The sequence below is a fragment of the Mytilus trossulus genome, chromosome 7 (assembly GCF_036588685.1).
Source record: "Mytilus trossulus isolate FHL-02 chromosome 7, PNRI_Mtr1.1.1.hap1, whole genome shotgun sequence".
Classification (NCBI taxonomy): Eukaryota; Metazoa; Mollusca; class Bivalvia; order Mytilida; family Mytilidae; genus Mytilus; species Mytilus trossulus.
In genome coordinates this window covers 45,845,537-45,862,528 of record NC_086379.1, presented here as the reverse complement: position 1 = coordinate 45,862,528, position 16,992 = coordinate 45,845,537, and the positions used below count along the sequence as shown (strand labels likewise).

At 30.6% G+C, this 16,992-nt stretch overlaps 1 protein-coding gene across 2 annotated transcripts in view; it reads right to left on the bottom strand.

Moving 5' to 3' along the window:
* Positions 1 to 16,992, bottom strand: part of LOC134725165 (SEC14-like protein 1) — a 42,325-nt gene that overhangs the window by 3,998 nt on the left and 21,335 nt on the right. For both annotated transcript variants that reach the window (XM_063588768.1, XM_063588769.1), the window contains exons 5-14: positions 14,754 to 14,964; positions 12,337 to 12,473; positions 11,892 to 12,081; positions 11,155 to 11,243; positions 9,529 to 9,599; positions 8,023 to 8,329; positions 6,960 to 7,097; positions 6,063 to 6,317; positions 5,136 to 5,281; positions 1 to 102 (exon numbers count right to left, since the gene is read on the bottom strand). In XM_063588768.1, the coding sequence (XP_063444838.1) occupies positions 1 to 102; positions 5,136 to 5,281; positions 6,063 to 6,317; positions 6,960 to 7,097; positions 8,023 to 8,329; positions 9,529 to 9,599; positions 11,155 to 11,243; positions 11,892 to 12,081; positions 12,337 to 12,473; positions 14,754 to 14,964 (1,646 nt within the window). The remainder of the gene's footprint in view (positions 103 to 5,135; positions 5,282 to 6,062; positions 6,318 to 6,959; positions 7,098 to 8,022; positions 8,330 to 9,528; positions 9,600 to 11,154; positions 11,244 to 11,891; positions 12,082 to 12,336; positions 12,474 to 14,753; positions 14,965 to 16,992) is intronic.

The window sequence follows — 16,992 nt, the reverse complement described above, 5'->3', positions numbered from 1 at the left end:
CTGTTAGGATTATTGGCGTTTAAGCTCCCTGTACTCTGTGATGTACTTAAACTTAAGGATGAAAATCCACTATGACATGACTGTAGACTGCTCATAGATCCTCTGTGGAAACAAATGTTCAAAATATTATTTCTCTTTAATTAACCCTTTCCTCCATTTATATTTTTTTTTTGCATACTTGATTTGCATAGGATTTTTCAATAAAATTCTGAAAATTATGCTTTCAAGTATTAATGCATTGCAAAAATCAAATATTTCATCAAACGAATTTAAGTCAGATATTCCTATGATATTCCTTTTCATATTGGATACAAATTTTATTTAGTCTACTGCTGACACTTAGTAGTCAAAGCCTTTCAACTGAGGTACTACACAGGCGTCAAAAGGCGTCATTATGGAGTAAAGGGGGTGGCGTCAAAAGGCATCATTATGGAGGAAAGGGTTAAAAAAAAAATGATGTACTGTGGATTCATTTGTTTAATGTGTTTGAGCTTTTGATTGTGCCATTTGATTAGGGACTTTCGTTTTTGAATTTTCCAGGGAGTTCAGTATTTTTGTTATTTTACTTTTCATTATTAATTGTTGTATACCTAGGGATAGACTAGGTGAACCATGAATTCAAAATTTGGATGATGTTTGCATTATAAAATTTGGATGATGTTTGCATTATAAAATTTGGATGATGTTTGCATTATAAAATTTGGATGATGTTTGCATTATAAAATTTGGACGATGTTTGCATTATAAAATTTGGATGATGTTTGCATTATAAAATTTGGATGATGTTTGCATTATAAAATTGGACAATGTTTGCATTATAAAATTTTGCATTATAAAATTTGGATGATGTTTGCATTATAAAATTTGGATGATGTTTGCATTATAAAATTTGGACGATGTTTGCATTATAAAATTTGGATGATGTTTGCATTATAAAATTTGGATGATGTTTGCATTATAAAATTTGGATGATGTTTGCATTATAAAATTGGACGATGTTTGCATTATAAAATTTGGATGATGTTTGCATTATAAAATTTGGACGATGTTTGCATTATAAAATTTGGACGATGTTTGCATTATAAAATTTGGATGATGTTTGCATTATAAAATTTGGATGATGTTTGCATTATAAAATTGGACGATGTTTGCATTATAAAATTGGATGATGTTTGCATTATAAAATTTGGATGATGTTTGCATTATAAAATTTGGATAATGTTTGCATTATAAAATTTGGATGATGTTTGCATTATAAAATTTGGACGATGTTTGCATTATAAAATTTGGATGATGTTTGCATTATAAAATTTGGATGATGTTTGCATTATAAAATTTGGATGATGTTTGCATTATAAAATTGGATGATGTTTGCATTATAAAATTTGGACGATGTTTGCATTATAAAATTTGGATAAAAGTTTGCATTATAAAATTTGGATGATGTTTGCATTATAAAATTTGGATGATGTTTGCATTATAAAATTGGACGATGTTTGCATTATAAAATTTGGACAATGTTTGCATTATAAAATTTGGACGATGTTTGCATTATAAAATTTGGATGATGTTTGCATTATAAAATTTGGATGATGTTTGCATTATAAAATTTGGATGATGTTTGCATTATAAAATTGGACGATGTTTGCATTATAAAATTTGGATGATGTTTGCATTATAAAATTTGGATGATGTTTGCTTTATAAAATTTGGATGATGTTTGCATTATAAAATTTGGATGATGTTTGCATTATAAAATTTGGATGATGTTTGCATTATAAAATTTGGATGATGTTTGCATTATAAAATTTGGATGATGTTTGCATTATAAAATTGGGATGATGTTTGCATTATAAAATTGGACGATGTTTGCATTATAAAATTTGGACGATGTTTGCATTATAAAATTTGGATGATGTTTGCATTATAAAATTTGGATGATGTTTGCATTATAAAATTTGGATGATGTTTGCATTATAAAATTTGGATGATGTTTGCATTATAAAATTTGGACGATGTTTGCATTATAAAATTTGGATGATGTTTGCATTATAAAATTTGGATGATGTTTGCATTATAAAATTGGACAATGTTTGCATTATAAAATTTTGCATTATAAAATTTGGATGATGTTTGCATTATAAAATTTGGATGATGTTTGCATTATAAAATTTGGACGATGTTTGCATTATAAAATTTGGATGATGTTTGCATTATAAAATTTGGATGATGTTTGCATTATAAAATTTGGATGATGTTTGCATTATAAAATTGGACGATGTTTGCATTATAAAATTTGGATGATGTTTGCATTATAAAATTTGGACGATGTTTGCATTATAAAATTTGGACGATGTTTGCATTATAAAATTTGGATGATGTTTGCATTATAAAATTTGGATGATGTTTGCATTATAAAATTGGACGATGTTTGCATTATAAAATTGGATGATGTTTGCATTATAAAATTTGGATGATGTTTGCATTATAAAATTTGGATAATGTTTGCATTATAAAATTTGGATGATGTTTGCATTATAAAATTTGGACGATGTTTGCATTATAAAATTTGGATGATGTTTGCATTATAAAATTGGGATGATGTTTGCATTATAAAATTGGACGATGTTTGCATTATAAAATTTGGACGATGTTTGCATTATAAAATTGGACGATGTTTGCATTATAAAATTTGGACGATGTTTGCATTATAAAATTTGGATGATGTTTGCATTATAAAATTTGGATGATGTTTGCATTATAAAATTTGGATGATGTTTGCATTATAAAATTTGGATGATGTTTGCATTATAAAATTTGGATGATGTTTGCATTATAAAATTGGACGATGTTTGCATTATAAAATTGGATGATGTTTGCATTATAAAATTTGGATGATGTTTGCATTATAAAATTTGGACGATGTTTGCATTATAAAATTTGGACGATGTTTGCATTATAAAATTTGGATGATGTTTGCATTATAAAATTCGGATGATGTTTGCATTATAAAATTGGACGATGTTTGCATTATAAAATTGGACGATGTTTGCATTATAAAATTTGGACGATGTTTGCATTATAAAATTTGGACGATGTTTGCATTATAAAATTTGGATGATGTTTGCATTATAAAATTTGGATGATGTTTGCATTATAAAATTGGACGATGTTTGCATTATAAAATTGGACGATGTTTGCATTATAAAATTTGGATGATGTTTGCATTATAAAATTTGGATGATGTTTGCATTATAAAATTTGGATGATGTTTGCATTATAAAATTTGGATGATGTTTGCATTATAAAATTTGGATGATGTTTGCATTATAAAATTTGGATGATGTTTGCATTATAAAATTTGGATGATGTTTGCATTATAAAATTGGACGATGTTTGCATTATAAAATTTGGATGATGTTTGCATTATAAAATTTGGATGATGTTTGCATTATAAAATTTGGATGATGTTTGCATTATTTGGATGATGTTTGCATTATAAAATTTGGATGATGTTTGCATTATAAAATTTGGATGATGTTTGCATTATAAAATTGGACGATGTTTGCATTATAAAATTGGACGATGTTTGCATTATAAAATTTGGATGATGTTTGCATTATAAAATTTGGATGATGTTTGCATTATAAAATTTGGATGATGTTTGCATTATAAAATTGGACGATGTTTGCATTATAAAATTTGGATGATGTTTGCATTATAAAATTCGGATGATGTTTGCAGTATAAAATTTTGGCAAATCCATGGAAATCAACTATGCATGAAAATAAAATTTCTACTCAATCAACAAAAAAATGGTATTCACGAATATACACTGAAGTTATTTTTTATTTTCTTAATTTCTCCTATAATGTGAATTCACCCTTAGAGTCACCAATGATTTGATTTTGTCATTGCAGTAGCAGTATTTTCTAATTCTTTTTATTTTCAAGCTGTTATAATTTTCTCTAGATACATATCATATAAGAAAACAGGCTTCCAATTTGTGTACAAAAATTAAATAAATTATTTTATCCAATATTATACATGAAAATTTCTGAAATTAAATAGCCAACTGAAACTAGATGTCATGGTAAAACACAAACATGAAGAAAACAATAAGGCCAAAAAAAATAATATGTGTGTTTCCAATTTCCTTACTTTTCCTATACTTTAAGCTTAGAAATAGCCTATTTTAAACGTGGTTTTTTTTGTCATTTTTCAAAAAGCACATTTCTCGACCTTTCTCTCAATGTAAAAAAAAGTAAAATAGAAACATTCCCTACCTACTTCCCTATTTTTTTCAAAGAGCTAATATTAGAAAACACACATATTATTTTATTTGGCCTAAATCAACAATAAACTTGCTTACTTACAGAGATAATTCTGTATCACTTTAGAAAGAACAAACCACTTTTATCGGCAACATTATGATAACATTTGAAAAATCGCTAATTAATTCAAAGTTGAACCATGAACTTGGAGACAGGACTTTGAAATATTCGTCAAAAGGATACATACTGATAGTAATGAAAATATCCTTGTCTATCACACATACTTCCTATCAAACTGATTTAAGCAGAGAACTTAATGTTGATAATTGTTTATTATTTGCAAGATGCTGGGCCATGACCTAGGGCTCAGAGCATAGCCTTAAAAAATTGTCAAACTTGATATGAACTGATAGTAATGCAACTTTGTAGAAAATATCATTGATCTGCCACAAGTAGTTTCCATCAAACATGGGGACATGTAGTTGGAACCCCCCTTTTTTAAATGGCTGGATTGGCCCCTGGACAACAAGGCTCCTGATGGACTTATTTTATTGTCTTCAGCAACTTTTGTTGCAGGCAAGACAAAAAAATTATCTGCAAGTCATAATCATATATACTAATGTACAAAAAAAATCGGTCTCAGATATGTAAGCTTAAAATCAAATCAGTATCTCGAAGCATGATGAAACAAAAATTAGTGTTCAATTTTGAAAGAACAGAAAGATGGAATGACAGAAAGATGGACATATGTAACCCTTTTCTGTAGGGGACAAAAATCTCAATAAGACTGCAGGTATCTGTTACCTTCATTTAGACAGATAAATGAGCTTAACATACACAAGATTAGTTCATACAACAAACCTAAAAGCTTCTGACTTGAGTACATCTGTATGGTACATAACTTTAGACTTGTGTGATGCTAACGGAAAATCAAAAGCAGCTTTACTGGAGTCAAAGTACTTCCACTGTAGTATATAACTACCAGCTTGATTTGTCACAATGGAACCCTGTTAAATAGATAAGTTATTTATATTCAGTTTTATGCTGAGTTCACACGTAATTTGAATTCGATTCGCATTAACTAATTCAAATTAGTTTAATTCGCATTCGAAACGTTTTACGTTCTTACGTCTATTCTAATTTGAATCACAATGTGCGTCAAATTCGCTTTACTGTCCAAACGACATTAACTTTTAATTCGTATTAACAAAAACGTATTTCTAATTCTAATTGGGTAATTTGAATTAGCCAATTCGAATCAATTCCAATTAAAAAAGAAGTGTGTGTGAACGCGATTAGCGATTTTGATTCGCATTTGATTCAAATTCAATTCGAATTAAATGTCCGTGTGAACGAGGTATAAATATACATGACTGATTTATTTTCTTAATTTTTACAAAAAAAGGCTCATGGAATATTATTTGGCAAAATCATACAGGCTAATCAAATAGTAAAAATTATAAATTAAGACAGAAAAAGGGGAAATATAACACATCAATAATAAGTTCTAGTTTATAATTTCAAGACGATTAACTTTTTCTATTACTTCATTTCTTTCACCAATGTCTCCTACAGAATTCTATTTCCTTAGAATGCAGCATATGCTAGTATTAAAAAAGTACATTCTACTTTTTGATATCATATAACAAAGAAACCTTTACTCTATTATGAAAAACTGTGCTAAATCTCAATGGAAAATAATGCATTTTTCACAACTGCCCTTTCAGACCTAACATATCATTTTATAATTCTGATTTCAAATTCCTAATCTAACAAGAGTTATCTAACCTGAACACTGTCTCCATCCCTACATATATGTGGAGCTTCAACAATGGTCAGATCTTTTCCCACCTGCATTGTTTTATTGTCTATATATTGTACAGATCCTATTCCACCCGATGCACTTTGGACGTGATGTTGATGATATGGTTCCGCAGGAAGTGTTCCATATTTATACCGAATCACTGTAAAAGTGACGTCCCCTTTCAGAATGTCAAAGTCCCAAGTAATAACAGATCCTCTCTGTGGTACATTTATTAAAACCTATAATGTAGACATGAAGAATATATCAAATTCATAGGAAAGAGTGTAAATTAAGAAAATTACAAACTTGATTCATTATTATTCGTGAAATACCAATTTCATTAATTTGGTGGGTATAGGTTAACCACAAATTTAATATTCAAAGAAGTACAAAATTTCTATAGGCTTGTACCAGGGATATGAAGACTTTGGCAAAATCTCAAATCAAATAATAATCATGTTTATTTAATGATGTAATCTGTCAGAGTTGTTGCCCCTAAATTCTGCTATTTTGAAACATGATGAACTATCTTGAAGAAGTTATATTATCATTACACTTGTACATGATTTACCCTCAATACAGAACAATATCCAAAAATTCTGTTGAGTTCAATTTAGGATGCAAAAATTTTGTAAGGAAACAAAAATGACATGGAGGTATGAGTTTTTCTCATTGTTGAAGGGCCATGACGTAACCTACAGATGCTTACAATCAAGTAATTTGGACACAATCAAGTAATTTTGACTCTCGTGGATAATTATTTCATTGGCAATCATACCACATCTACTTTTTGATTGATTCATGTACCAGTAAGCTTATACAATGAAGTGAGAACTATGGAGCTGGATAACTTATTCAAAATAAGTAGCACCAGTACTTACTTCATGAGAAAAATCCTTAACAACATAACTTGTCTGATATAAGCTGTCAATACTAAGTGGGGGACCCTCAGGGGATTTATCTGAGTATTCTTCTTTATATAAAGCTTTTGGCACTAATCCTCCTTCTGGTACATCACACTGAAAAATCAAATAAATTTTATTAATACACTTCATAGAAAACAAGTAAATTTATGTGTGTGATATTGAGATGAAGAACAGCAATTAAAGGGCTTTGCTCATTGTTGAAGGCTGAACGGTGACCTATAGGTGACCTATAGTTGTTAATGTTTGCATCATTTTGGTCTTTTGTGGATAGTTGTCTCATTGGCAATCATACCACATCTTCTATGTTCCTTTGGTTTTGCATTTTTTGCCGTGCACATAATGTTTTTGTGTTATGGATGGACACCCTTTATCCTTTCTCTTCTATTGTGTGGTCTGAATGAAATATTCATAATTCAGTTTGTCACCTAACCATATATTTACAGCAGGGGCAAAATAGAGAAAAGTGGATGATTATTTAAATATATAATCTAATAAAATAATTCTGTTTACTTATTGCTTATCAATGGTGATAAAGACAATAGAGATGCTTAGAAAATATGACACATTATCTGACATTAGCAAGCTCAATAATGAATTAGAAAATATGTTGAAAATCCCTTATCGACTATTACACCACCTTACCAGGTCAAGGGGAGGGTTGAGTTCCCATTAACATGTTTAACTCTGTCACATTCTGTAGGTATGTGCCTGTCAAAAATCAGGAGCCTGTAATTCAGTGGTTGTCGTTTGTTGCTGTGTTATATATTTGTTTTTCTTTCATTTTTTTGTACATAAAATATGATATTTGTTTTCTTGTTTGAAATGTTTTACATTTGAAATTTCTGGGCCTTTTTTGGCTGACTATGCGGTATGGTTTTTGCAGGCTGTACGGTTACCTATACTTGTTATTATCTACGTTGTTTGCTCCTTTGTGAAGACTTGTCTCATTGGCTATCTAAGTATATGTTACCAAACTTTCGTTTTTATATTGTTAATGTCAATCTATATTTAGACTTACATAACAATCTCCATCAAGAAAATCAGGTATATATTTTTTATCAATGAATTCAATCAACCCTCCTGCTCCTTGATAATCTTTCCCGCCATAAATCATAAATTTCTGTCTTGTATTTTCATCAATAAATGGACTTATTAATGTCCACAATACAGGAAACACTCTCGGTGCTCTGACTATCAATAATTTGTTCATTGTTTCTGGGTAATTTGCTTCTACGACTTCAATGATGCGTAGCAATGTTCTGACTCCTGGTCGCCACAGATGTCGCATGCTCAAACCTTCCAAATCAACAATACAAGTACATCCTCTGAAAACAAATAAACTTTTTAAAAAATGTTTCTCATCTCAAAAGAAAATGAATTTAAAATAAACTGTATAATACTTTAGACAGCTGCCACCTAATTGTATTAAAATCTGGTCAATTTTTATTTTTTTTTGACAAAACTTTGAAGTTCTCTCATATACTTTTGTGTATATTTCATTGTACAAAATTTCATGCAGATACCTTGTAAAATAGGAAGAGTTGCAATTGTAAGGTGTTTTCTTAACAAGGTTGTCCTTTCATTCTCCCAGAAATGAACCTAAGTCTAGAATTATTTCATTCATTATCCACTGACACATTTATTATGGCAAACTGTGTATAAAACATGTTTAACCCTGGTACATTTATTATGGAAAACTGTGTATAAAACATGTTTAACCCTGGCACATTTATTATGGCAAACTGTGTATAAAACATGTTTAAAACATGATGTATTTTTGTCCATCTGATGAGTTTAGCCTTTTTCAACTGATTTTTATAGTTCGCTCTTATGTTGTACTGTTATACCACTGTCCCAGGTTAGGGGAGGGTTGGGATCCCCCTAACATGTTTAACCCCGCCACATTATTTATGTATGTGCCTGTCCCAAGTCAGGAAGCCTGTAAATTCAGTGGTTGTCGTTTGTTACATATTTGTTTTTCGTTCATTTTTTTACATAAATAAGGCCGTTAGTTTTCTCGTTTGAATTGTTTTACATTGTCTTATCGGGCCTGTTATAGCTGACTATGTGGTATGGGCTTTGCTCATTGTTGAAGGCCGTACGGTGACCTATAGTTGTCAATGTCTGTGTCATTTTGGTCTTTTGTGGATAGTTGTCTCATTGGCAATCATACCACATCTTCTTTTTTATATTAACCCTGGCACATTCATTATGGCAAACTATGTATAAAACATACTAGTCCTAAGTCAGATGTGTGTAATGCTGTTGTTGTTGTTTGTTGCTGTATATATCCTATTTAACATTAGTTTGTTGTTTTGTACATACCAGTAAATCAGGGTGTTGGATTTCTCATTTGAATTGTTCCTTTAATAGCTTTATATAGGGTATAGGATTTCCAAATTTCTGAAGGCTGCACAATGACCTATATATAGATGCTAAATGGAATTTGGTCTCTGGTGGAGACTTGTCACATTGGCAATCATACCACATCATCATACTCTATGTGATACTACATTGTACTTACGAGACAGGATATCCAGTGATTTGTGTTGCCTGATCACATCTCCTCAAACCCTCTTCATTCACACTTAAAACCTACAAATAATAACTTATATTAAGTCTTTTCATATCTATCATTATATCTTTTATTATCTTAAGAACCTCTTATGTAATAATTGTGTGCACTGAGAACAACCTATTGCACTATAACACTTAGTAAAATACACAAGTGCAGTGTTATGCAATAAATTGTTTCTTGTATTCTATTGATGTTATAAAAGTTTGATAATCTTATTTGGTTAAAATATGTAACAAATTTCCAAACAAAATTAATTTGTTTTTATATTATCAGAAAAAGGAATCTGCTACAAGCCTCTTCATTTACACACAAAACCTGCAAATAACTTTATACTAAATCTTTTCATAACTTTTATTATATTAAGAACGTCTTATGTTATAATCATGTGCACTGAGAACAACATTTTGCACTAAATAATGTAACATAAAAGTACTTTGAGAACAAGTGCAGTCTTTATGTAATACATTGTTTGTTTTCTTCTTCTGATGTGAACATGTTTGATAATTTATTTTGGTTGAAACATATTGCAAATTTCCAGATAAAAAATAAATCCTTGTTAAAATCATCAGAAAATGAGAGCATTTCACAATGAAATCATAACCACAAATAAATCAGTGACAATTCTGCTTCCATTGTCACAAAGTTGATTAAACCTATCACAACATGACAGCACATTAATATCTTGAAAAAGTAACTTTGATAAGAAAAAATTGCAATTAATTCTAGGTGACAAATAATTATTACATAACGCTGTACCTACATTCAATAGTAAGGAGATATTTAAAACTATAAAATCCTATTAAAATTTGTATCTTTGTATTGTGTAATGAAATTTTAAACTGAATATTCTCAACTGACATAATCCATCAATTTTCCTGTTCATTTACTACTTTAATGATCTTTTGACGGAAAATTAATAAAAAATATTCTTCATGTAAAAGTTTTTTGATAATGTATTCCTGTAAATTACTTTGTGAGCTTTCATTTTATTATTCATAATCTGAAACTTAAAACTTTTCATTGAAAAGAAACCTGAAAAAAAACACACACATAACCTTAAACTGCCTTAACATGTCTGATTTGTATGTACATTTGTATAGGCATGATTTAGAAAATTTATCAATAAGAAACTGGTGCAATAGACAATGCACAAAAAGACTGTGACTAATGTGTGTATGCAGTTGGTTTGAAAAATTCCTAGAATATAATAGGTTTGATCTTAAATACTAAAGGACCAGAATAAACTCATACCATGCGGTAATTAATGGGTGTTGTTTTCTTTGTTGTTTTCTTTTACTAAAGTTTATTGTTCACTTTGGTTTCTTGTTGTTTCTTGTACAAGTAAAACTGGACGCTTAGCACCTGAAACAATGGCTACTAATGTATAAAAAAAACAGAGCACCTTATGTAGCTACATTTATGGTCATGGCATAGACTTTTGAAGTACCCCTCCTAGCTTTCAAAATCTCCTTTTCAAAATCCTGAATCTGCAACTGATAAACACCACCAAACAAACAAACCAACAATCACATAATGAAACTAATTTTCTGCTAATGTTGACATTGTACTTACATGTTTTAGTATTGCTTCCTCTCCAACACTCCTTATCAGACCCTTGACATCCATTTGTCCTAACTTTAATACATACAATGGTCTGCCATCTAAATATAGATTATGGTTTGGATAAGAAATAAATCTTAATTTTAGCAATATGTATTCATTTACATATCATATTATTCTAGGACAACCTGTTAACTGAATCCTTAATGTAAATTTGAAGAAAAGCATAATATTTCTCTGAAAGTAAAACCTTTTGAATCATTTTACCAAAATGTTAGGTCTTGTAAAGGCAATGTGAGCGTCCTTTTAGAAGAACTTATCTCGGAGCATACTGACTTGTATTAATGGATAAACATATAAATAGGTAAATAATATGCAAGCTTTTTTTTTTTAAATGATTGTGATCCTTGGTTTTCTATACTGTATCTTTAAATGTTAAATAATTTGTTTGCACCTGTCTTAAGTCAGGAATCTGATTTTAGTATTTGTCGTATGTTGATGTGGTTCATTAGTGTTTCTCTTTCTTCATTTTTTATATAGATAAGACCGCTGGTTTTCTCGTTTGAATGGTTTGACACAAGTCATTTTTGGGGCCATTTATAGCTTGCTGTTTTATGTGAGCCAAGGCTCCGTGTTGAAGACAGTACTTTGACCTATAATGTTTTTTTCTTTTTCAAATTGTGACTTGGATAGAGAGTTGTCTCATTGGCACTCATACCACATCTTTTTCTTTCTAAGAATTCCCATACCTTTATCACAGTAATGCCAGCCTCCTGTATAGTACTGGTCTATAACTTCACTAGCTTGATATGATTCTAATAAACCATCAACATTGTGTAGCTTCCTCCAAGCCATGGAATGAACAAGCATCTCTCTTGCTCTTTCTCTGTGGAAATCTCTAGCACGAAGAAAACGTAAAATATGGGCGTCTTTAGGAATCTGAAAAAACAAGACATAGTGATGGAGGCATACGATACATCGTGGGAAATGAATATTTAAAAATTTTTCAAACACAAATTTTTTAGAGTTTGATATTATATCTAAGTACATTTCTGTAAGGGAGTTAAATAGAATTATACAGCTAGATTTATTAAGCTCATCAGAAAATGAAAATATAGAAAGAAAAGCCCCCCTCTGCAAAAATCTTGAAATAATAAGGGTTTTATCTGAAACATTTTTTTAAATCTTTTTTACCTTTCCTTTATGTGTTGTCTGAAGGAGTTGGCGTAGTTGAACAAGACTATTCTCTTGTACTGGAGTAAGGTTACCAAGGAAACGTTCAATATAAACATCTTCCAGTTTCCCACCAGCAAGATCTGGAGAATGAGCACCTGAAAAAATATATTAATTGAAGTCAATCAAATAAAAACGTATGAAAAATATACTTTATATGCAGTTTCCAGTATTGAGCAGGATTGATCAATAATATGTAAGGTGGCAACAGTCTAAGGTACTAACCAATTCGTCAACTTTTGATTTTGATCAAATAAGCGTTCATTGCAATGAAGTAGTTTCCTGTCAAATTATGAAGTTTAAAGTTTATGTTTACACAATGAGATTTCATTTGAAGCTAGAGGTGTTTATGTTTTCCATAGAAATTTTATTTAGGGATTAGAATGACAGTTAAGAGTGTGAAGTTTCTATAATGAAGAAAGAAAGTATGAATAAGAAAATTGAATTGTGCAGGATGACAGATTATAAGTTTTAAAATTCATAGTGGGCCATGCAACCATGCTAATACATGTTTGATAGAAATCATTGCTTTTCTGGTCTCACTGGGCATTTAACTTTAATAAATTTATAGACAACTAAACATTTGGTTTTCTCATTGTTAATTAAAGGCTTTATGGTTGTAATTGTTTACATCATTTCATTTGATCTTGGTGGATATTTGAAATGTCGTATGGCAATCATACCACACCTCCTTATTTTTATATTAGGAACTTTCAAAAAAGATTAAGATTTCAGAATCTGTCAATTTTTGGGTTTCATCTTAACCAAATGACATATGTCTTTGGTTGCATGACTCTTATTATCTTAGCTAGCAACTTATCCTGATACAGAAATCATAAGCTTTTAAAAAAAAGCTTGATAAATGCCATGCACTTTATTCATCTTTCATAACAAAATATACTTAAGCATACTTTGTATTATACATGTACATTGTATCATTAACACGTTAAAGATTTTTCAACACCTAAAATGTGAAGAAAATCCATGATAGACGTCGGTAATGAAACTAAATGCCAAATTATCACTACAAATTATCAACATTTACTTTTAATTAACAATGAGATATTTCCGAAAATGTCATAACAAGTTCTTAACTCCTCAGATTTCAAATAATCAAATTCTCTATTGACAAAATTAATTACTGACATTGTTCAGATTTCAAAAAGAGGCTTCTCCAGATGATCAAGTTACAAAAGAGTCAATAGATTCAATGCTACTGTCTGGTATACATCTGATTCGAGTTAATTAAATATTGCTTTATATAAATCTTATGTATCAAGTCTACTTCTATAAATTAAAGTTTTATTATAAAAGATATTAGTTTTGCAAATATATTTGACAAAAGATCAGTGTATCATCCGAAAACAGCACCACTTTTCCATTCCACCCGCTAATTTTTTGGTGAAAATATTAGGAAACAAGATGCAACTGGCTGATTTGTTATGAAAAATTAGGAAACATCACAAGAATACCTTTATCCAAATTTGTTACAAAAGTTTTCATCCATAAAAAACATGAATTCACAATAGACTATTTTCTTACCTTCAGAAACAGGTAACGTCTCATGCATGGTGGCAGCAGTGGCTCCTAAGACTATACACTATTTTTTTACCTTCAGAAACAGGTAACGTCTCATGCATGGTGGCAGCAGTGGCTCCTATGACTATACAGTGTTTTCTTACCTTCAGAAACAGGAGACTTCTTGTGCATGGTTGCAGCAGTGGCTCCTAAGACTAGACTATTTTCTTACCTTCAGAAACAGGAGACTTCTCATGCATGGTGGCAGCAGTGGTTCATAAGACTATACACTATTTTCTTACCTTCAGAGACAGGAGACTTCTCATGCATGGTGGCAGCAGTGGCTCCTAAGACTATACGCTATTTTCTTACCTTCAGAGACAGGAGACTTCTCATGCATGGTGGCAGCAATGGCTCCTAAGACTATACACTATTTTCTTACCTTCAGAGACAGGAGACTTCTCATGCATGGTGGCAGCAGTGGCTCCTAAGACTATATGCTATTTTCTTACCTTCAGAGATAGGATACTTATCATGCATGGTGGCAGCAGTGGCTCCTAAGACTAGACTATTTTCTTACCTTCAGAGATAGGAGACTTCTCATGCATGGTGGCAGCAGTGGCTCCTGAAACTATACACTATTTTCTTACCTTCAGAGACAGGAGACTTCTTTTGCATGGTGGCAGCGGTGGCTCCTAAAACTAGACTATATTTTCTTACCTTCAGAAACAGGAGACTTCTCATGCATGGTGGCAGCCGTGGCTCCTGAAACTATACACTATTTTCTAACCTTCAGAGACAGGAGACTTCTTTTGCATGGTGGCAGCGGTGGCTCCTAAAACTAGACTATATTTTCTTACCTTCAGAAACAGGAGACTTCTCATGCATGGTTGCAGCAGTGGCTCCTAAGATTAGACTAGATTGGCTGCTATTGCTATGTTGACTGTTAGACCGACTCCTCAGACCACTGTCCTGTGAGGGTGTGTCCTCAATTTTAGGGGTCCATGGTTTTATAAAAGATGTACCCTCTGTTATCAATTCTTGAATGTAGTACTCAATTACTTCTTTACCCTAAAATAAACAGGTTTGTCTTGATAACTTTAGGAAATATTGTTTCACACAGTTAAAATACAAATCTTGAAGAAAAATCATAACTAGGGAACATTTCTTTAGCAATATAAACCTTTCAAAACTACATTTAGCTGTTCAAATTATAAAATTTTAAATGTTCTACTTTTTTATCACATATAAAAACAGATCCTTTGGATTCATTAATATTGTTGAATACCAATTTTTGTGGATTTCGTGGGTACAGGTGCAAGGGAAGGGGGTTACCACAAATTTAAATGTTCAAATATTTACAAATTTTCAATAGGAAATTAAATATCCAGGATTTTTTATTACAATGTACCATCAAATTCACTTCAGTAGCCAATTTTAACTATAAATGATGTCAGTGTAATACAAACTACTTTTTCTATTAGGTCTAGTCTTCTCATATCTAAATTGATTGATTGATTGATTGATTGATTGATTGATTGATTGATGTTTAACACCACTTTCAGTACTTTAGTGCTATTTTGTGGCAGTCAGTTTTTATTGGTGGAGGAAGCTGGAATCTCTGTCTGGAGAAAACCACTGACCTTCCTTGTCAATCAAGATTAGAGTGGAGCACACCAGCCAACTGCTAAATGCAAAAAAACACAACCTCTGTTTGGATACTGGCTAGTAATACAGTAGACTCCTTAGACCACTCGGCCACATAGGCCTCTGTTTTATATAAATGGCGACAATTCACTGAGTTGAGACAATTGATGAGACAACTATCTATGTGCATCTAATTTTATTAGATGAATTAAATATCAGAAATCATTTTATATCTTCTCTCTTTTTTTTGTTATAAGAGGACCTGTAGTTTTTTAGAAGATGTTTTATAGTTATGGATTTGGAATAAAATCTTAATGGCTTCTGTTTTTCTGTCATGGAATTGATAACAGATACCTTCTCTATGCTCATGATGCTAGTGTATTGCAATATAAATCACTATTCTATATACTCTATTTAGGTTTAATTGCCAAAACATGGACGTTTTTCCTAATAACTGATTGGATAGTATTTGTTAGAGGTTTTTTATGATAGAAACAATATTTTCCTACTTGTTTTGACAGCCAACCTGAAGATGAATTGTGAAGTTCAGGTCAAAATTATCAAAATCAGTCAAGTCAGTGTTTTATAAGTCTGTGTTTAAGTTTATTGAAATTATTACCGAAACATACAACTTTGGCAAACTTTAAGTATATTCTATGGCAGTTTCTGAAACATTTAAAAAAATGTAAGGAACATTTGAACTCATCTAGGCTGACTTCTGAAGGACATATATATATATGGTAATGGTATTTGTTACTAATCAATATTATATAAACAACCATAAAACGACAAGAAGTTGTATTATACAAATATTTATGAAAAGTTTTGAAACCCTAAAATTATTTTATGCACTGATCTCAAAATCCTTTTAAATTTTTTTGAATATCAATTATTCTGTAAAAATATTTATAACTGTACATTTAAATAGCCAACAGATAAGTTTACATATAGTTACATCAAGGAAACTTCATATTTATGAAGTATTTATGTCAAAAACATTTTACTATTTTAAACTTTAAATATGTTTTAAGTATACAATATTGAAGAGACCTTTAATTGATGCATTTCAAAATCAATACATCCCGTAATCAAGAGTTTCAAACAACAAAATCATCAAAAATTTAAACTTTACTTCAGATTTTACACATTCAAAAACTGTTTTAACAGTACAAATTTTGTTAACAGAGAAATTGTCACGTTCATTTCTGCACCTACATTCCCTAGATCTGTTATAGATTTTTACAAGTTCACTACTTATTGAAATATACATAGAAACTTATGTAAAATCTATAATTCTGTGAACAGTTTAAACATGCTTCAACAATATAAAAGAAAGAATTACATAATTTTTTTAACAATAAGTATGACCATGCATTAAAAGCTTTTGTTTTCAAAGGGAATTTAGTAATTTATGTTGGCTTTATGTGTGCATTTAAAACTCCTGGCTCAAAT